The 22,204-nt window shown below is 50.5% G+C and overlaps 1 protein-coding gene across 2 annotated transcripts in view; it reads right to left on the reverse strand.

The window, feature by feature from the left end:
- The window catches only part of LOC125550243 (putative disease resistance protein RGA3), a 28,116-nt gene extending 10,625 nt beyond the window's left edge, over positions 1-17,491 (reverse strand). The window contains exons 1-7 of one of the 2 annotated variants that reach the window (XM_048713197.1): positions 10,940-12,124; positions 9,449-10,855; positions 5,987-9,246; positions 5,665-5,810; positions 5,258-5,355; positions 4,332-5,114; positions 4,049-4,184 (exon numbers count right to left, since the gene is read on the reverse strand). In XM_048713197.1, coding sequence (XP_048569154.1) covers positions 5,993-9,246; positions 9,449-10,844 — 4,650 coding nt within the window. In that variant the 5' untranslated portion in view covers positions 10,845-10,855; positions 10,940-12,124 and the 3' untranslated portion in view covers positions 4,049-4,184; positions 4,332-5,114; positions 5,258-5,355; positions 5,665-5,810; positions 5,987-5,992. Of the gene's footprint in view, positions 1-4,048; positions 4,185-4,331; positions 5,115-5,257; positions 5,356-5,664; positions 5,811-5,986; positions 9,247-9,448; positions 10,856-10,939; positions 12,125-17,199 lie in introns of those variants that run through there. The other variant, XR_007301557.1, reaches the window with a different exon arrangement.
- Positions 17,492-22,204: the final 4,713 nt, after the last annotated feature.

The raw sequence follows: 22,204 nt of genomic DNA on the forward strand, positions 1-22,204 counted from the left end.
CTGCCTTAGACTCCCGCAAGGCTGCTACTTTCCTTCCAGGGCGCCTCTCGGAGTTTATCACCAAGGATGCGGATGGGAGCCGTGGAGGTGTGGTGACGGCCTGGGATCCTGCGCGTTACTCCCTGGTTTCCTCCTCTGAATCGCGTTTCTCTCTCACTGTCACGCTGGCCTGCACTTCCTCGGCCGCGCGTATGACGATTACCAATGTGTACGGGCCCTCTGATCACTCCCTCGTGGATGATTTCGTGGGAGACATGGTTGCTTTGCCTGCTAATGTCTCGGATGCCTGGCTCGTTCTTGGGGATTTCAATCTTATCCGTGATCCGTCAGAGAAAAATAATGATCGCTTTGACGTCAGGCGTGCCGCTAAGTTTAACTCTTTGATAAACTCTGCTGCCCTTCACGAGCTGCATCTTTCGGATCGTCTGTACACATGGACAAATCGGCAGAACCCCCCGACCTTGGCTCGCTTGGACAGGGCGTTTTTCGACAATAGGTGGGGCGCGACCTTCCCCGACTCGACCCTCTCCTCCTTTCCACGCACCACGTCTGATCATGTCCCACTCTTGGTGGCTGCTTCCACCAAAGTCCCCGCCCCCTCTCGCTTCTTCGAAAATGCTTGGTTAACCGACCCCCTCTTCCTCCCTTCCACTCTCCCTTCTTGGGTTAACTCGGTCCGAGGCACGGGCGCGGCTGGGGTTCTTTCAGCCAAAAAGAAAGCATTTAGGTTTGCATCCAAGGCTTGGAAAAAGCGTTACCGGTTCATTCCTGCTTTTGATAACGATTGCCGGTTCTTGATCGGGTTCTTTGATTTTGTGGAGGAAAACCGTTCTTTGTCTGCAGAAGAATCAACGCTGAGAGGTGACACGCGTCAGGCACTTGCGAGCTCGATTCTCCGCCAATGTGCTCACTGGCGCCAACGCGGGAAGAGGCGGGCGGTCTGCGAGGGGGACGAGAACACTCAGTTCTTCCACGCGTCCACCTCTCACCGCCGTCGTTGCAATACGGTCGCCGCCCTGGAAGTCGAAGGGGTTCGAGTGGTGGATCATGCAGGAAAGGCCGCCGCGCTGCTGGGCTTCTTCACCGGCCTCTTAGCTCGGGCGCGGCGGCCCGTCTGGCGTTTCTCCCTCTCTGGGCTTTACGCCCAGTCGACGCGGGTGGACGGCCCGCCTCTCATCGCTCCATTCGCCCGCGCGGAAGTTAAGGCCGCGGTCGAGGCGCTGGACCGCACCAGTGCGCCTGGGCCCGACGGGCTGGGGCCTGCCTTTTACCAGGCGGCTTGGCGCGAAGTGGCTGATGATCTTCAGAGGCTGTTCGATGATCTTTGGTCCGGTTCTGCCTCCCTGGATGGGATTAACCGAGCTTATGTGGCTCTCCTCCCCAAGACAACCGTTGTGCCGACGCCGGCTGATTTCCGGCCTGTCTCCCTGCAAAACGGAGATGTCAAGATATTGTGCCGAGGGCTGACGACCAGGCTTCAAAAGCAAATTGTGGATCTGATTGATGAAGACCAGTCTGGATTCGTGAAAGGGAGGAGTATCTCTGAAAATTTTGTCTATGCCACTGAATTAGTCCAATGCTGCCACAGAAGAAAAACGCCTGCGGTTGTGTTGAAGCTGGACTTCTCCAAGGCTTTTGACTCGGTTAACTGGGAGAGTCTCCGTTCTATCATGGAGGTCCGTGGCTTCCCAACTGTTTGGTGTGACTGGATTGACGAGATCCTCCATTCATCCCGCTCGGCGGTCTTGCTGAATGGGGTGCCTGGGAAATGGTTTGCAATGAAGTGTGGTCTACGCCAGGGGGATCCGATCTCGCCTTACCTCTTCCTGATCGTTGCAGACGTGCTGCAGCAGCTGATCCGTCAGGATACAGTCATGACGCATCCGCTTGTGCCCGGCTCCCCCGCCGTTGTGCTCCAATATGCCGACAACACGTTGGTTCTCATGAGGGCGGACGAGGAGGGCGCGGTTCGTCTCCGTCAAATCCTGGATATGTTTGCTGAGGCGACTGGGCTGCGGATCAATTTTGCCAAAAGCACGCTCGTCCCAGTTCATGTTGATCAAGAGACACAGGATGTGGTCGTTCGGGCGCTGGGCTGCGTGGTTGGAGCCTTCCCGCAAACCTATCTCGGGTTGCCGCTGTCGTGGCAAAAACTGAAATTCGCGGATTTTCTGCCGATGCTCGCAAGAGTCGATAAATATCTTGCTGGCTGGGCGGCGCGCCTACTCTCACCCGCTGCGTGTTTGGTCCTTATCAACGCGGTTCTGGACGCCTTACCAACCTATGCCATGGCTGCCCTGCTCCTCCCCCCAGCCATGCGGAGGGACTTTCTGTGGAATGTTGCTGAGAGAGCCTCGGGAGCACAATGCTTGGTTGCCTGGGACCGGGTTTGCCGCGCGAAAAGTGAAGGAGGGCTGGGGGTTCGCAGCCTTGCGGCCCAAAATGAATGCCTCTTGCTGAAAATGGTTCATAGGCTCCATGTTGCTCAACGTTTGAGGTGGGCGGCTTGGGTCTGGGCGGAGGCAAACGGGCGATCGCTGCTTGGAAATGGTGGCCGTGCCCTGGAAGAGCAGGGAGTGGTCCTAGCCAGGCTAATCCCCCTGTACCGCACGCTCTCTTCGGTGGAGGTGATGGATGGCCGCACTGTCTCCTTCTGGAGGGACCGCTGGCTGCCATGCGGTCCTATTGCGGCGGCATTCCCTGCGCTCTTCTCACACTCTGTTTCGGTGGAGGTGACGGTCTGGCAAGTACGAGCCGATGGGCTCCACCGACACCTTGTGCCGCGCCTCACACGGGTCGGGGAACAGGAGTTGGCCGTGGTCTCAACCATGATCTCAACCACGCCGGTCCGGGGCGGGGAGGACGTGCGGTCGCTCATCCACATCACCGCCCCGTGTGGGCGCCTGTCGTCAGCCAGAGCATACCGGCTACTGAGGTTCGAGGGGAGGACCTTACATTGGGCTCAGTTCATCTGGGATGCGTGTGTGCCGTCCAGAGTCAAATTCTTCTGTTGGCTGATGGCGCAGCGACGCATTCACACCAGAGATGTGCTGCTGAAGAAGCACATTGTCGAAGCGGATGGGGTCGGGTGCCCAATCTGTGAAAGGGAGCCGGAGAGCGCGGACCATCTGGTCTTCTCCTGCCCGTTCGCGGCGACTTTCTGGAGACATGTTGGCATCGAGGTCAATGGCGCAGCGGTTAACTGCCTGGATCTGCTGGCTTCTTCGGCGAGCTCGGTCGTCGGCTCTGCCCGAGACTTCACCATGCTCTGTTGTTGGCACTTGTGGAAACATAGGAATGCGGTTGTATTTCAGGGGCAGCGGCCCTCGCTCGCTCAGTTGCTGCGGGGCTGCCAGGAAGACGCTCTCCTGTGGCGTGGGTGCCTGAAAACGGATGACCGGGGCCATGCTGATACTTGGTTAATGGCCCTGGGGTAGCAAGGGACGAGCGGGCAGCTCGGTGCCCCCTTCAGTTTGTTCTTGCTGTTCCCCCTTGTGTAATTCTCTTGCTAGGCATCTTGGTTGATGCTTGTAATCTCTGGGGTCTTTTTGCCTCCTTGATTAATATATTCAGGTGGGGGAAACTCTCCCCCCCCCCCCCCCCCCCCCCCCCCCCCCCCCCCGTTGAAAATTCAAAAAAGAAAATTTCAACATCTCTCACTATTGGAATTGTTCCTTTTCTATGCTACCTTTTTTAGCTCCTTGCTGCTGTCACCACAGACATGTCATGCTTCTGGTGAACTTAGGAGGTCGTCCTTGGATATAAAAGTAGGAGATCTCAAATTATTGCAGACAACTCCGGAGGCAATCCTTGAGAGAGATGAGATCATGGAAAATCAATGGAAAGTGGTGGGAGTTGGGAATGGACACAAGCAAGGAAGTATTTGTTCAATTCCGGTCGTAACTAGAACAACTCAAAACATGAAGGGTAAACTTCCGACGTAACCAAATTAATGAGGCACAGGCCGCACGGCACAACTACGGATTAAATTTGCAAACAATGCATGAACTGAAGTATGGGAGTAATGGATGATAATTCATATACTAACCAGTTTAGCAATGGATGGATGCTATAAAGGGGGATCTTCATACATGCATGGGCAACAACTTCAGAAACTGTGCTTGGACACAAAGAACTGGGTCTACAAGGCTAAGCTAGAAGAATGTATAAATCCAAGAAGAGACCTACACATAAAGAAGATTAGAACAAGTGGGTTATTCAGACGGCACAACAGCGACTGCGGTGGAGCAAACAAAAAGATAACTACGGAAAGTAATGTAAATTTGTGGGTGGGAACTGGGATTGTGTACAAACAAGGAATTAAATCTTACCTTGGATTAGGTGTAGCCTTTGATTACAGGAATGATTCCTTTTAACTTGCGGCACTTCCTTTTTAGCTCCTCGCTGATGCCACTAAAAACTTCTAATTTCCATAGTGAACTTGTCAGGCCGTCCTTGGGCAGGAGATTTGACGAACGGACAACGCTCGATCACTAATTCTTGCAGAAGGGTTCAGAGGATGTCCTTGGGCAGCAACTGGACAGTCTCTGATCTGTAATCTCAAGCTTGGTTAGGCGCTGCAGCTTCTCTCAGTCCCGGAACTCATAGTCAGTTAATATTTCTCCCTTTTCAAATAGATACCACACAAAAACCACATAATGGATATAATTCTTTCCCTTGCAAATTTCCATTTCCCTTTCCTTTTGTTGGGAGTTACTACTGGATGTTGATTTCCAAATATGCAACACAACTATCAGACAAACAACCCTACACAATTAGAATTACTACTTTTGCTGTGAAAGAACATACAACAACTACACAAACACCTCACATAAAGTCACAAGACTACCACACGTGCGGACACTGAACAGATGGAAAGCTTTACTCTCTTTTTTTAAAGCATTTCCTTTCTTTTCCTTTTTTCTTTTTTTTCTTTTTCCTTTTTTCCTTTTATTTTTTCCCTTTTCTCTTTTTCTCTTTTTTCTTTTTCTTTTTTCTTTTTTCTTTTTCTTTTTTTCTCTTTTCTCTTTTTTTCTTTTTCTTTTTTTTAGCTTTTTTCGTAGAAGGAGAGAGCTCTCCAAGGCTATAAGAATGTACAACTCCAAGACTGATCCCTGCGAAGTAGATTGAAAGATAACATACATCATTCAGACTATGCAGTAACATGTAATCCAAAGTAAACCAAAATGTCTCAACGTGTGGGGTCACCATGGATTAACTTCCAAAGGGGTAAAGTGGTGTTCTTACATATACATACCATAGTTATGTAGGCGATGCCACACAAGGTCTTGGCGTCCAAAATTGTGCAAAGGTTCTACAAAGGTAGAACAATTTTTAGAGCTCCATAGCAGAGGCCTGAATGGTAGATTGAAACTCACATTGTTCAGATTATGCGGTAAGCGAAACAGATAAAATGAAAATGTTGACGTGTGTGGGATCAGGAAAATGTGATGGAAAGTGGTGGGAGTTGGGGATGGATGCAAGCAAGGAAGCATTTGTTCAGTTCCAATAGTAAGTAGAACAACTGAAACATATGAAATGGAAACTTTCTCAGGTAACCAAAATAACAAGACACATCACAACAAATCGACGTGTTAAATTTGTAAACAGTGCTGAAGAAGTGGTGTACGGGAGTAGGGGATAATTATTCATATATATACTAACCATAACCAGTATAATAATGGACGGGTGCTATAATAATTTGAAACCTTCATGCTTTCAAGGCAGCAACTTCATGAACTGTGCTTGGATAGAAAGAGAACTGGATCTATAAGACTAGGCTAGAAGAATGTACAAATCCGAGAAGAACCCTGCACATTCAGAAGATTAAAAAAGTGGGTTATTCAGATGGCACGGCAGTAACTGCGGTGAAGCAAACAAAAAGACAACTACTCTGATGCTTACTTACGAGATTAGTTATGGAAAGTAACGTGAATTTGAGGGTGGGAAAGTGGGGAATGAGTACAAGCCATCAAATGTCAGTTACCTTGGATTAGTAGTAGATGGCATAGTCTATGATGATTGGAATGGTTCCTTTTAACTTGCGGCACTGCCTTTTAAGCTCCTCGCTGATGCCATCAAATACTTGTAATTTTCGTAGTGAACTTGGCAGGCCGTCCTTGGGCAGAGATTTGATGGCCGGACAGTTTCTGATATATAATTCTTGTAGAGAACTTGGTAGTCCGTGCTTGGGCAGCAACTGAATGGCTGGACACCACCGGATCTGTAATATCTTGAGGCTGGCAAGCTTGGTTAGCCCCATAGGGAGGTGCTGCAGCTTCCTGCAGTGAGAAAACACAAGTTTCTGGAGGCTATTGAGGAGGTAAAGGGCCTCCTCTTGCTCCTCTGTTAAGCGCTCCACCTCTTCGTTGTAACAAAAGTTTAACTCAGTGAGGGCGGAAGAGAGGAGTCTGCAGATGGGCACAGTAAGGACTCCCGCCCAGTCATCTGTCGACAGATTTTCGAGTTTGGATGAAGAGGAAGGAATCTCTTGGTCATGCGGCCATGAGGGCTCTGAACCAGTGAAGAATTTTGGGGTTCCACAGATGTTTAATCGTGTGAGGTGGCCCTGGGCGATGAGAGGCCAGAAGCCCTCGCCTCTTAGATCCCCACAATCAGACATGTATAAACTGGTGAGAGAGATGAGATTTGAGAGGGGAGCCAGCGTCTCCATGCCCTCCATGCGCCACACCATGAGTTGTTGCAGGGAGGTTGGGAAGGGGAAACAAGATGAGGCGCAGGACGAATAGGACAAGAAGAACCTGGGGCAACCAGATATGCCCAACCATTGGAAGGAGCAGAGACTCTGGAGCCCTCCTCCGTGTGTGCTGTCCTTGCCAAGTGAAGCAGAGAGTAACCGCAGCTCTTTGCATGCATCGATGTTCAACTCCTGTAGTTGGCGAGGTAGGAGCAGCAGACCTCCTCCTCCTGCTGCTGCATCTTCTACCTCCTCTCCTCTTGTCTGATGGTGCCCATCTTGTGCATGCTCAATTTCAACTTCATTACCTGAAGATGATGGTGTCGTCATCTCCGTCTGAAGCACCGCCACACCAAGCTCTGTTATCTTCTCACAACTTCTCATTACTAACACAGTGAGCTTCGGGAAATAAGACAACAGTAGTGTCAGTTCCTTTCCATCAGTACCACAGTCCTCGATCCGTATATGTTCAACTGGAAGCGGGCATTCAGTATTATAGCCTTCACCTTCAAACAGCAGCAACGAGTTGCTCATACCGGTTATCCACAGGGACTTGAGAGATTTTAGCTTCTGGAGATGAATCAGTGGCAGGGGAGGGCACTTCGTCACCTTCAGGTCTTTCAGATCAGCTAGATTATGGAATGCCAGCCCATTCCACAACGCACCATGCTGACAGTCTTTTCCCTCAACTTTCAAACTCAATTCCGATTTGTAGTTCTTCGAGTACACTAGCTTCCCAAATACTGGTCCTGTTTGTTCTATCTCAACTAAGCATGGAGCTTTGGTCCAAGGAATTGGAGGCAATGACGCCAATTTGGGGCAGCGTATAATCTTGAGCTCCCGTAGTTTAGGAAACCAAGACATATTCTCGTCGTGCTTTGCTTGATAGCTACTAGGGTGTGAAAATGGCAATTCCACGAGTTCAGGGCAATCTATAAAGATGACCACCTCTAGAACAGAGAGCAAATGACAAGGTTCGTTTCCAGCCCATTTTTGTAGTTTTGGTATGTTAACTATTTCCAGCCTTTTCAAAATATGGAAACTTTGGCTTGAGACATGACTCTGCCACTCTTCACCAGCAACGAACACCAACTTCCCTAGAGGGGGAAGTGTGCTCCAAGATACGTCACATAGGGAAAGAGATTCTAAATTTTCAACTGAGAGGTACCTGCCCAACCATGGTGGGCAATTAGCACCTCCATGTCCTCTAATGCATAGGTCTTGCAGATTACTGTGTGGTACGAGACTTTCAATGACATGTTCTTCTTGTTCTGCATTCTTGTTAGGTCCATCAATACACCATTCTAGTATTAACTTGTGCAAGTGGTTTTTGTGTATCAGTTTTAGTTCATTTGCCTCGTCTTTTTTCTGCACCTTTTCGAGATTATAAATGCCAAGTGATCCTCCAAGCTCTGTCAGTTCTCCTAGTTGACTTAGTTCAAAACCCTTGGTTTCTTTTCCCACTTCAAATCTCCTCAGTTCCTCTAGGAATTTAAGTTTCTCAACCTCGCATATGCTAGAGTGAAGTTTAAGACTATCTTCCGGCACACCAAAATGACGCAATTTTACAAGGCTGCTCATTTGACTTGTTGAACCAAAGCTGCCGCCCCAACTTTCTAGATCAATTACCTCTAAGTGATAGGATCTAAACAATGCACTAGGTAAGCACATGTCCTTATTACGAACTGATTTGATCCTTAGGTAGCGAAGATGGACAAGTTCTGAAAAGTCCAGCAACACAGCATCCACAGAATATGATGCACCAGACAGAAAAATAGTGCGCAAGGCTCTAGCTTCCCTAAATAAACCCCTAAAAGTTTTGGCAAAGTTTCCATGGTATTCACCAAACAACACTAAAGTGCGTAAGTTCTGAACTTTCAATCTTTTACCTAGTGCACTCAAATAACTGTTGTATTCTTTAAAAGTGATTATATCTTGGACATCGGTATTTTCTACAATGATGGACAAGTGACGTACAGATGCAGGAATTTGTATGGACCTCACATTAGAACTATATATGCAAAGGCATTCATATGATGAAACCTTCACTGCCAAGTCATGCAGTAGGTCATGAATAACATAACGAGGACCATTTTCTTTCTCATTCTTTCTAAAGAATCCATGATTTACCAAGTCATCTAAATAGCACAGTGCAACACCTTCTGTTCTTTTGGCCTTATCATGTGACCTTATAATGCCTAGTCCTATCCAGAAGTGAGTCAACTCTTTGCTACCAAATTCATAATCTTCTGGAAACAATGCACAGTAGGAAAAACATTGTTGTAGATGAAAAGGGAGATAATCATAGCTAAGCTTTAGGGCAGGCATAATGTCAATGTCGTTGGTCTGTAATTCCCATTCTCTACTTTCTGCAACTCTTGTCCAGTGGTCCAAGGTAAGCTGGTTTCTTAGTAACCTACCAACTGTTTTTGCTGCAAGAGGGAAACCCTTCAATTTTGTTACTATTCTATTCCCAACATCACGTAATTCAGGATGGTCTTCCCATGGTCGTTGGTCACCAAATACACATACTTCGAAGAAAGACATAGGGCCAGTTCTTTTCGGCGATTCTCCCAGAATCACCCCCTTCCCCAGCTTCTCCCAGAATCGCCACTCCATATTTTTTTTACAATCCTATCTAGTTAAGATCTAACTAGCTAGGATTGTAAAAAACATATGGAGTGGTGATTCTGGGAGAAGCTGGGGAGGGGGGCGATTCTGGTAGAATCGCCCAAAAGAACTGGCCCATAGTATCCTCATGACTTAAACGTTCCACGTTGATTGAAGAATTAGTTGTGGTGACCATACTTGCTACCTTTGGAATTCGTGTAGTGACTATAACCACATTACCCTTTTCTCCATCATTATGTTTCAATGGAGCTAATAGTTTTTTCCACTCATCCTCATGATATGTCCACACATCATCTAAAACAAGCAACAACCGCTTAGATTTTAATCTTTGTTCAATTAACTCTTGGTTGCTAGCATTATCCTTTTCACCGTTCACTTTAGGGATCTTGTTCACAATCTCTTGTATCAACCTATCTGCATTAAAATCGAGAGAGACACATATCCAAACTGAAACTTGGAAAGAACTCTCGAGTTCTCTAAATATGTGTTGTGTGAGTGTTGTCTTCCCAATACCACCCGGACCAACAAGTGGAACCACAGTAAGTTCATTTGTACAATACTTACCATGTGTAATATCATCCACGATGCTCTTTTTCTGGCCATCCCTCCCATATAACTCAGGCTCTACAATATTTGGGGTGGTTTTGGGTCTGTTCATAGTACTGTCTTGGTTAGAGGTACGACTAGAACCCAATAGCTCTAGACTGAGGATGGTGGAGACCTTTCCACATAGGGCTTTCAGCTGCTCCACTATTTCTATCATCTTATGGGACATCCCCACCCTATCAAATTCCTTTTTTGGAGTTTGCACTACATGATTTCTCTGTACTGCCTTGGACTGCCAGGCGCCACAAAGGAACCGTCGTTCCAACATGGTATCGTCATCGTGGTCGATGGACGGGAAAGAGTAGCTTGTGAGATTCTTACCGATAATGTGGGCAGAGCTGCGAGCACGAGAAATAACCTTGGAAATGCATCCACCATTGTTGGTGGGTGACGCTGGTGGGGAGCTGATTTGATGCCTGCCACGAGTGCGGATGCTAAACAGGCATCCTTGTTTCCCCCCACCTTCTGCTTCGTCGCCGGGATCGCCACGGCTAGCACTAGCACCAGGCGAACATGGTGAGAGCCTGAGCTTATGAGCGGTGGCCCTGGCAGTGTGCCGAGCATTGAGGACGAGGCCATCAATGCAGCCCTGTGCATCCAAGTCGGCGGTGGCGTGGTAAGTGCCTTCGAGCGCGTCCTGGATGCAGAAGTAGTCAAGCTCGTCAAGCACGTCGTCAGCCCTGTACGCGAGCTCCCGGAGCTTGTGTAGAAGCTCCTTGAGCGCGGGGCTTCGAAATTCCCTGCCCTGCGCGTTGTCGAGCATCCCCTGAGCGTAGAGGAGCTCCATCTTGAGGGCGTCGATGTTGTGGCCAAGCCCGGCGCTGGCCGCCCATGGCTCCAGCAGGCCGTCCGTGACCGGGGCCAGAGCCTTGCCCAACACCCAGAGCGCAGCGTCCACGGCGAAGTCCATCGCAACGCCAGCTGGAACCATTTCGAGATGCAGATGTTAGTTGTTGTTGCGAAAGTTTGGGGACAAGCTTGAAAAAGTATGTACATACTACTTACGAATGTGAATCCGGTGTGTGGCTCCCTGCAGCGAAGACGATGATCAAGCTGCGACGGAAGACAATGATCGAGAATGCTAATCCGGCGTGGCTCTCTCAATACTGTTTTTGCCGGCGCTGGTTGCGTGGAGAGGGTATACGTAGGCGCGCGCAGGGAAGAGGTCGTGGGAAGAGAGGCAGGGATCAATCGTTAGCTGTTGGTGGAGTGTTCCTTTCCTTCATTTGATTCTTTATAAGCTGCCGGTGGAGTTTTTCTTTATTTGATTCTTATTCTTTTCCTTTCTGGACACCAAGGCATCACAAATTCTAAAGCAACGGCAAGCACAAGCACCAAACCCACACTTGTTTCATAGGCATCGCATCGTCTACTCTTGTTTCTTTTCTTTATTTTTTATTTTGCTATAAAACATTCATCTGGATTTTTTTCTAAAGGGTATGTCACTGTGCTAATCAACCTACAACTTTTTTTATCCAGTGCATTAATAGTTTCTCCATCTAGTACAGAAAGAGTATTTATAGGTGAGAGGTCATCATTGTCTACGGACCGGCCGACCATAGTAGGTCTGCTTCCTTCCTCGAGGAGATCCACCGGAAAATTTCGGCCGCTTCTCCGGGGGCAATTCTTTCTGAGCATGGAACTCTTCGAACGGTCGCTTAATTTTAAGTGGGAGGTCATCATTGTCTACGGACCGGCCGACCATAGTAGGTCTGCTTCCTTCCTCGAGGAGATCCACCGGAAAATTTAGGCAGCTTCTCTTCCGGTGGTCGTTGGAGGCGATTTCAATCTCCTCCGTTTCGCGGAGGACAAGAGCAACGCGAACGTTAACTTTGCACGGATGCAAATGTTTAATAATTTCATTGCCGATCTCGGCCTCCGCGAGATTGATAGAATTGGTGCCAGGTTTACCTGGACCAATCGTCAGGCCTCCCCAACCCAGTCCGTGCTGGACAGGGTTCTAGTTTCCCCGGAATGGGACCTCCGTTGCCATCTTGCCTCCCTTCGTGCCATCACCAGGATCGGCTCCGACCACGTGCCCCTCCTCCTCTCCTTCGCCGATTCCCCATCGATTCCGCTTTGAGACATTTTGGCTGTCCCAAATCGGTTTTGTGGAGGCTGTTGGCACCCGCTGGGTGGAAGCCCGTGGTCACCCCCACCCTCGTCCCCCCTCGGCCATTGATTGTTGGCATTTTTGTGCCAAGCGTGGCCGACAGTTCATGAAGGGATGGGGCGCTAACTTGGGGCGTGACCTCCGCGAGCGTAAGAAGGCCTTGTTGGCCGCCATCCAAGCCCTAGATCTTCGTGCTGATTCCAGCGGCCTCTCTCCGGATGAGTGGCTCTCTCACTACGACTTAGAAGACCAGCTCTCCGTCATCTACTCTGATGAGGAGGCGTATTGGCGCCTCCGCAGGGCCCAAAAATGGGTCTTGAAAGGCGACGCGAACATGGCCTACTTTCGGGCCATCGCGAACGGCCGGCGTAGGCGCAACACCATCCCCCTCCTCTGGGATGGTGTCTCCCTCCTGCAGGACCCCCGTGACATTCGTAGCCATGTCGACGGTTTCTATAGATCCCTGTTCTCTGCTGCTCCTAGGAGCGGCCTCTCCCTGGCTCCTGATTGCTGGACCGACGCCCAGCTGGTTTCGAATGAGAATGCGGCCCTCACGGCCCCTTTCTCCGAGGGCGAGGTTTGGGCTGCCATTCGAGGCATGAACCCCACCTCCGCTCTGGGTCCCGACGGCCTTCCGGTGAAATTCTTCCAGGCCTTCTGGAATGTGATTAAACTTGAGATCATGGCCATCTTCGAGGAGTTCTATGTTGGGTCCATTGACCTCGTGCGCCTCAACTATGGAATCATTTCGCTCATCCCGAAGGTTCCGGGTGCCTCTGACATCCGCCAGTTTCGTCCAATCATGGTCATCAACGTGATCTTCCGGATTCTGGCTAAAGGGTACGCCAATAGGGTGACCCTCCTCGCTGACCACATTACCCACCCCAACCAGTCCGCCTTCATTCAGGGGCGGTATATCCTGGATGGGGTGCTAGTTCTTCATGAAGTACTCCATGAGGTCCGATCTAAACACCTCAAGGCGGTTTTCTTGAAGATTGATTTCCATAAGGCCTATGACACTGTTAGTTGGCCCTTCCTTCGGGAAGTTTTGCTCCGAAAGGGCTTTGACGACTGCTGGATTACCAGGGTTATGCAGATGGTCTCTTGCGGTCGCACTGCCGTGAACATTAATGGGGAGATTGGCCCCTACTTCCCCACACTCTGTGGGGTTAGACAAGGCGATCCCTTCTCCCCTTTCCTGTTCAATATGGTGGTGGACGCGCTTGCCGCCATCCTGGACAAAGCGAAGGTTGCTGAGCACATTCGCGGGATCACACCCCACCTGGCTGGCGGCTCTGGGATTTCCCTCCTCCAGTACGCCGATGACACCATCATCATGATCGAAGGCTTTGAGTTGGACATCCCCAATCTTAAGTTCCTTCTTCTCTGCTTCCAACAAATGTTTGGCCTTAAGATAAACTTCGACAAGAGTGATGTGATGGTGATGGGATACTCTGAGGCCGAGTCCCTTGCCATCGCTAACCGGCTCAACTGCCGCCTTGGTTCATTCCCCACGACCTACTTGGGAAGGCCTATTAGCGACTCTCGGCTCACCTCGCAGATCTACGCCTGACCGTGACCAAGCTTCAGACACGCATCGAACCTTGGCAGGGTAGATGGCTGTCTAAGGCGGCTCGGACCATTCTCATTAACTCATCCCTCTCCAGCCTCCTCCTGTTCCTCATGAGCTTCTACAGCCTCCACGAGACTCTGCACCATGAGATCACCAAAATCCAGTCCCGCTTCTATTGGGCCGGCGACCACAATAAGCAGAAATATCATCTGGTCAGCTGGCCTGACATTTGCAAGCCTAGGGAACAGGGCGGCCTCGGTATCATGTGTTCCAAGCTCATGAATATCGCCCTCCTGTCCCGATGGCTCTGGCGCATCTCGCAAGGCCATGGTGGCCTCTGGCTCGACATCATCCGGAATAAGTACTTGCGTGGACAGCCCCTTGCCTTTTGTCAGAGATCTGGCGGCTCGTAGTTCTGGCAATCGGTCGTCCAGCTTCTCCCTGTCCTTCGCATCGGGACTTCCATCTCGGTGGGGTCCGGCTCGGCAACTATGTTCTGGTTTGATCGGTGGGCCGGAGACTCCCCCTTTTGCCGCGCGCTTCCCCGACCTCTTCTCCATCGCGGTTGACCCCTTGATCTCAGTTGAGAGGGCCCTTATTGACTTAGGGCGCCTCGCTTTCCGGAGGCCTTTTGGCCCCCCGGAATCCTCCACTTGGCGTGAGTTGCTAGATTGCATGGCTCTCCGTGAGCCTGTGGTGGACGGTGGCCCGGATCAGGTTAGATGGCGGCTCGAGCCTTCGGGCCAATTCTCCACCAAGTCATTGTACCAGGCCATCGCCCCATCCTCCGCTCCTCCCCCCTAGCCACGGTGTGGTCCATCCGCCTACCTCTGAAAATCCGGATCTTCATGTGGCAGTGGATTCACGGTCGGATCCCGTCTGGCGTTGAGGTTCGCAAACGCAATGGTCCGGGCTCTGGCCTTTGCCCGCTTTGCGCCACCCCCGAAGACTCGAATCACATCTTCTTTTCCTGTGTGTCCGCGCAATTCGTTTGGAGCTGTTTCCGTGAGGTGGTGGGTGGAAATTGGTGCCACACCAACTTCCCCAACCTGTATACGGAGCTCCAGGCCTCCCCCCTGGCTTCTCGCCACATTAGGTGGCTTGAAATTGGGGTCATCGCTTGGACCCTCTGGACGATCCATAATAAGCTCGTGATCCAGCGTGCTCCTCTACGACGGGCTACTGACGCTATCTTCAAACTGTCTGGTTTCTTGCAGCTCTGGCGGCCGCTTAGCCGCCCGGATGACCGCGACGCCATCTCTGCCTTCATCGCCGACCTACGCTCGATGGCCGTCCGTCTCTCCCCGCCGCCCCCGCCGCCTCCGCCGGATCCCGACTAGACGCGTGTTTGGTCCCCTGGCGCCTCAGCTCTTTTCTTTTAGTCGTTTTTGGGCTTGTTGAGCTGTGACCTCAGCATAACCTTTGTACTTGATTGTGTGACTTGGGTGCGTGTGTTTGAACTAGTCCATGTATGTGTGCTCAGTGGCGGTTTGCTTTATTTATAAAGCGGGGCGAAAGCCTTTTTCGGTTATAGGTGAGAGATAAGTAACTAGTAACGGTTATCTAGTGAGATAGCTAAGAGGGTGAAACCCTCCCTCGAAACAGGCTCACGCCCCGCTTTATATATAAAGCAAATATCACAGTACACGGCCAACCGATACAACGGAATGAGGAGGCCCTCTTACAAAGCAGATCCTAGGATAACCGGACAACACACACGAACACGAGAATGCTACCAAAAACTAATACAGGTAGGCCTGAAAACACGACACGACACGCACTAGGTCACCTAGGCTCCACGACAACGCCCTGAGGAGGGAGGACGACGCTAAGCGTCGCCGTTGCTTAGTCCAGGAAGGAGAGAGGTCTTCACCTCGAACCACAACAACGGCCTCAAGAGGTGAGCGGCGCCTGCAAGCATGGCCGACGCCGGCGCCAAAGCGCGGAGTTTTCGCTCGGCAGCTCACCCATGCCACGATGAGGCACCCAGAACCACCGCGGCGAGCACAAGCCTCCAGTTTTGGATCTGGACATTACTACTGTCGAAGACAGGAAATGAGCCCAAGCCCCCAACCGCTACACCCCTTGCTGCCCACACAACCAAGAAGCATAGCCATCGCCGCCCCATGGTGCCCGCCGAAGAGCCAACCATATGGACCTCCACCCGGGCCGCCGACCCGGCATCCATTTCTCGAGATACCCGTCAATCGCCCCCGCCACAGCACACCAACCAAGGTCGAAGGAGCAGAGGCACTCCATCCACTCCTAGCCCGACATCAGCACACTCCACCGTAGGAAACGCCCACGTTGGCATCCCCAGCCAGTCCCGGTGGACCGAGGGGGACACGATCCAGTGACTGCCAACGGCCGCCATCAACCAACGGTGTCGATCCGTCCAACGGCATAACGGTCCCTCCCGAAGACGTCACGATCCCTCACCGATGCCATAACGTGAGGACGCCGCCCATCTAGCCCGCAAGACCCCGCCTTGGCATGACCGGAGGTGGCCTAGAGCCGGCAAATCCAACTCCAAGGCGCCCGAGCTCGGAGCATGCACTAGGAACAGCCAGCCCCGGGTAGATTGGGATGCTGGCACCACACCACCCCTGGCCATGTTGCATTTGACAGCTGACTGGAAGCAACATATGACGGAAAAGCTGCAACCAGCAGATGACCCTGCTACAACCAATGGCCGGATTTATTGGAACTGTCGGCCCGAGATGCTGCAACAGGCTGTCGTCGTTGCTGCAACCGTGGTGTATAATTGCTAGAGCAAGCCGGCAGTAGAGTTGGAACCATGACCGCGAGATGCTACAACGAGCAATGGCGGTTGCTACTAGTGATGTCGAGACAAAGCTGCAACTTGCATCGAAAAAGCTGGGACCGGCCACGGGCACAGCTGCAACCAGCATCGACAAAAGCTGCAATGGTGGCGACTAGGGGCGAGCCCAGTGCTACAGTCGGCAATGCCGTTTGCTACGACCGATGTCAACAAATGCTGCAACCAGTCACGGTGCTGAAACACCCTAGGCAGCGGTCTGCAAACGATTACAACGGCGCTATGATCGCGGTCGGCGGGAGCTGGGACCGGCATGGCCGTGCCTCGGCGGCGAGGCTTGACAACCAAGGCCATGGCGGTGCCCTGGCAGCCATGGCGACACCCCTCGCGAGGAGCTCGACGACCATGGCCAAGGCAATGGGGCGTTGGAATGGCATCGCAGGGATGGCGTGCTGCGTGAGCGATGCACGCCGGAGATTTCCTTTTCCCCCGCGAGATGTGTGAGAGGAGATATACGAAGATCCAACGACTAACCAATCGGTTGCTACGGGCTGAATCGGACGGCCGCGAGGTGACCGACCAAAATTTGGCCCCGTCGACCGGGACCTAGCAGCCTCCTTCATGTTTACTTGCGGGCCATTCCCTTTTTAACTCCTTGCTGTTTTAACGACCACCAGCGTTTAATTCTGCAAGTGAATTTGGGCAACCACCGGATGGCTGCCCAGCCAGTCCTTGGATTACTCAACCTCAGACGCCATTGTAATTTGCAATAATGAACAGAGGAACAGAGCAATCCTTACCTGCAAGGCTACGAGGCCAGCTGTGCTTCCGACCCGCAGGAGCATTCCGTCGAACACCTCCCAGGCGGCATTTCGAGGCCACCGACGCACTGGAAAGCGAGGCGGAGGGCCTGTAGAGCGGCTAGCCGACGCACTGGAAAGCGAGGCGGAACCGGTGGCGAGCAGGGAAGTTTGGGCTGAGCGGGAGGCAAGCGGTGTGGGGGGGAGAGTGATGACGACGCGGGCGCCATTCGCGAGCGAGAAGGTCGAGCCGAGAGCCCGGGACACCAGCGTGAAAAGGCTATACACGCGAGGCTGGGAAAAATATTTTTCCAGTCTATTTTTATCTCATTTTTGTGGTTTTTCTAGGGCATATGCCTTGTTGATAAAACAATTTCATTTTAAAGTCTGTCACGTGATTTAAAGCTGTAAATAAAATATGTATATAATACATTATCTCCTTTTTTTTGCAGAGGGCGTTATCTTCATTACTCCTTTGGATCCATATTAATTATCGCCGAATTAGTATAAAATTAATACAAAGTTATTGTCAGGACTCTGCTTCTCTGCAATGCCTAACTGAAGAAGGAAACAGAAACTCTGAAGAAATCAACACCGCGCTTGAACCGTTATGCACTTGGGAAATGGACGACCCAGATGAAGCGTTCTGGCGATCAACGGCTACCCAGCTCTCCTGTTCACAGTCACGCCGTTGCCGCCACCCACTGGACAGCTACAGTAACGGAACGGCACGCGACAGCGACTCTACCTGCTCCGCCAGCTATTAAGCCCCCTCTCCACGCCTCTGGAAGCATCTTTTCCCCATTCTACAAGATGTATTACCTAGCGTAGCTCTAGAACCCTAGCTATCCCTGTAGAATTCAGATCTGATCCTCGAACTGAGTTGTATTTGTCAATTATCTCCGTAATAGACAAAGCCGGGGCTAGTTCGAGTAGAATGGTGTGTTCAATTTGATTGTTGGTCTTGTCAATTGGTATCATGAGCCAGTGAATCCTCAGAGGCGAATCGGATCTGGCCACGAATTGGGGTTGGGATCTCTCGTAAAATCCCTCGATTCCGTGTCAGGTCCCGGCGGCGGTGTAGACACCAGATCAGAGGCGGCCTGGAGTAGGCATTGTTCGGCTGCAAATTGGGGAGAAACTCGGTTACGGTCGGAGCAATTCCACTGCAGTAAAATCCCGTAGCGTATCCCTGATTCGTGTAGCATCGGAGGCGAGCGAGGCGTGCAGTTCTTGAAGCAAGTGAGTGGTCACCGGCAAGGGTTCAGACAAGAGCTGCTGTAAAATTTCGGAGCTGTGATGACCATCATGCCTACCAGAACGAAGCACATGGACGAGATCTCAGAAGAGCTCGAAGCCATGCAGACCGAGCTCTCGGCGTTGGGGCTGAAACAGGACAAGATGCAGGACCAAATCGACCAAGTTCACACGCGGTTACAGACAGTAGAATCTTTGGAAAAGCAATTGGGCAAGGTTGAGCTCCTATGTAACACCCTTGATGTGACTATATCTCCCACGTGTCGAGGCACGACTTAGAGGCATAATCGCATTGAAGGCATATGTCGCAAATTAGGCAATCTTCACAACATCCCATGTAATATAATAATGAAAGGGGAGATAACATAGTTGGCTTACACTCGCCACGTCAATCAAGTACATAAATAACATTTCATCAACCAAACACTCATGGCCCGACTACGGCGCCGAAATAAAAAGAGAACCCAACAAGCGACACGGTCCCAATCACCCCCAACTGGGCACCACTACTGATCATCGAGAAAGGAAACATAGTAACGTTGAGAGTCTTCGTCGAACTCCCACTTGAGCTCATACGCGTCTCCTGGAGCGGAAACATCAGGCCTTGCATCTGGTGTAATAGTAATCTGTGAGCCACAGGGACTCAGCAATCTCGCACCCTCGCGATCAAGACTATTTAAGCTTATAGGTATGACAGGGTAAAAAATATGTGGAGCTGCAGCAAGCGACTAGCAAATATGGTGGCTAACTTATTCGCAAAAGAGAGCGAGAAGAGGAGGCAAAGCGCGAGCGAGAAACTAGCGAACAACCTGCGCAAACATTACTCCAACACCGTGTCCACTTCCCAGACTCCGCCGAGAAGAGGCCATCACGGTAACACACTCAGTTGATTCATTTTAATTAATTAAGGTTCAAGTTATCTACAACTGGACATTAACAAATTCCCATCTGCCCATAACCGCGGGCACGGCTTTCGAAAGTTCAAAACCCTGCAGGGGAGTCCCAACTTAGCCCATGGAAAGCTCTCACGGTCAACGAAGGAATAGACCTCCTCCCAAGACATTCCGATCAGACTCGGTATCTCGGTAATTCAAGACACTTCGACAGGTTAAAACAAGACCAGCAACACCGCCCGAATGTGCCGACAAATCCCGATAGGAGCTGCACATATCTCGTTCTCAGGGCACACTCAGATGAGCAAGACGTCGGGTAGGACAGCCCAGAGTTGCCCCTGGTAGCCCCGGACATCGCTCGGTTGGACCAACACTCAGAGGAGCACTGGCCCGGGGGGGTTAAAATAAAGATGACCCTTGAGCCTGCAGAACCCAGGGGAAAGAAAAGGCTAGGTGGCAAATGGTAAAACCAAGGTTGGGCATTGCTGGAAAAGCTTTAAACAAGGTGAAATATCAAGGGGTTCCCATTATAACCCAACCGCGTAAGGAACGCAAAATCCGGGAACATAACCCGATATGATGGAAACTAGGGCGGCAAGAGTGGAACAAAACACTAGGCAAGATGCCGAGCCTTCCACCCTTTACCAAGTATATAGATGCATTAAGATAACAAGATAATATAATGATATCCCCAACAAGTAAAATAAATGTTCCAACAAGGAACGGCATCCAATCTTCACCTGCAACTAGCAACGCTATAAGAGGGCTGAGCAAAGCGTAACATAGCCAATCAACGGTTTGCTAGGACATGGTGGGTTAGAGGTTTGACATGGCAATTTGGGAGGCTTGAAAGCAAGTGGTAGGCATCGAAGCAATGGCATAGCAAAAGAGCGAGCAAACTAGCATAGCAAAGATAGTAGTGATTTCGAGGGTGTGATCATCTTGCCTGCACAGTTGTCAGAGTTGACTGGATCCTCGAAAGCAAACACAACGGGCTCCTCGTTAGCGAACTCGTCTCCCGGCTCTACCCAAACAAGACAAACAAGCAACAAGGACACAATAAACCACGTGCAAACTCAAACCACACAATGCAAAGATGATATGCTATGCGGGATGCGATGCGGGATGCAAAATGCAAGATATGACAGGAAATGCAAGAACCTGGCATCAACTTGGAATTTCAAGTGTTCCACTGGAAAAGATGAGATGAAATCTCTTGAAAACGATATAAAGAACGCCGGAATCGGAGTTACGGTTTGGAAATGGCAAGCGATTCAAAAATGACACCGGTCTGCATTTACAGCAAGTAGGCATCTAAATGCAACAAAATGAACATACTACAGCCACCAAACATGACAACAAAATACATGGCAGGGATGCACACAAGATGCTTAACAAAAGTTTAGCACTGAGCTACGGCCAATTCATCCATTAACAGGTTCAAACAAGCATGGCAAAAATGCATATGACAAACATATCTCAGACTTAGTGAAATCAACACTTGTCTGGAATTTCAGATCAGGTAGCCCTCTTCGGAGCATCAAAACTACATGCTACAGGATCTGAACATGGCAAAGTAAAGCATGACATGGAGCTACTCAAAGAGCTTAACAAAAGTCCTTTAGTGACCTTGAGCCAAAAGGGATCAGAAAATACAATTGCAAGCATGTGAACATAGCAAAAACATAATCAGTTTCAGACTTAGTGAAAAACTGACACATGCTGAAATATAACTCAAGTAGGCATGTTTACGAGCTCGATGCACTCACTACGGTGCAATTCATGGCAAGACAAGCATACACCCATCAAGAAGGCACAAAATTCAAGCTATACATGGAAAGAACAATAGCATAGCATGCACGGATCAACTACAACATCACCGGCAAAATTGCAAACAAGTTGACAATCTGCCCAGATTCACAAAGTAGCAAAAGTAGAGCTCGATTGACTCAAGCTAGGGTGCTCCATAATTGCAAACAAAGACATGGATGGATAGAGAACTACAATATTAACAAAACATCCTCAAAAGAGGTACGGATCACTAGGAAACAACATGAACATATGGCATCATGAGATAAACAACTCCAGGACTTAGTGAAAATACTAAGTCTCTGAAAACAGATTTACCAAGTGCACCACTTTGCAAGCTTGCACTAGTCACCACACACATCACAAAAATAATGGGTTGCACCTCTGGAAAGATGACAAAACCCTTAACAAAACACATGTAGAACTCACGGGCATATCATGCACACATTAATCATGGCAAAATGACAAAAGTGCTAAACGGAGTAACAGATCTGACAATTAACTCAAGTAGCCCTGTTCTAACAGCATTTTGGGCATCAATATGATCTCAAATGAAAATGATGCAATGGAATTAAATGATGTACTCTCTGGGATGAACATTTTTATATGCTATATGCATGAATCGGAGCTACGAATGCAAATTTAAGGGGCTACGAACATGTGCATATGGACTGAGAATTCCGGGACTTAGGCAAAAAAATCAACCTCTAGGGTTTACTGTTCATCGCGAACCGGATCTAGATCGGGCACGCAATCCGAGGTCCACCAGAGCTCTCGCCGGAGCTCCTGTTCGCCGGCGCCGGAGGGAGAGGCCGAGGCGAGGGGCGAGGCCGGAGGAGGCGGCGGGGCGACGCGGGGCGGGCGGAGGCGGCGGGGCCGGCGATGCGGTCCGGCGACGGCGGCTCGCGGCGGAAGCGGCGGCCGAGCCGGGCGGCGGCGCGCGCGCCGGCGATGGGCAGCGAGGGGCAGCGGGCGGAGGAGGAAGAAGGAGGCGGCGGCGGCGGCTCGTCTGGCCCGTGCGCGGGCGCGGGCGGGCCAGCCACGGG

This window comes from Triticum urartu, chromosome 1 (genome assembly GCF_003073215.2).
Source record: "Triticum urartu cultivar G1812 chromosome 1, Tu2.1, whole genome shotgun sequence".
Taxonomy (NCBI): Eukaryota; Viridiplantae; Streptophyta; class Magnoliopsida; order Poales; family Poaceae; genus Triticum; species Triticum urartu.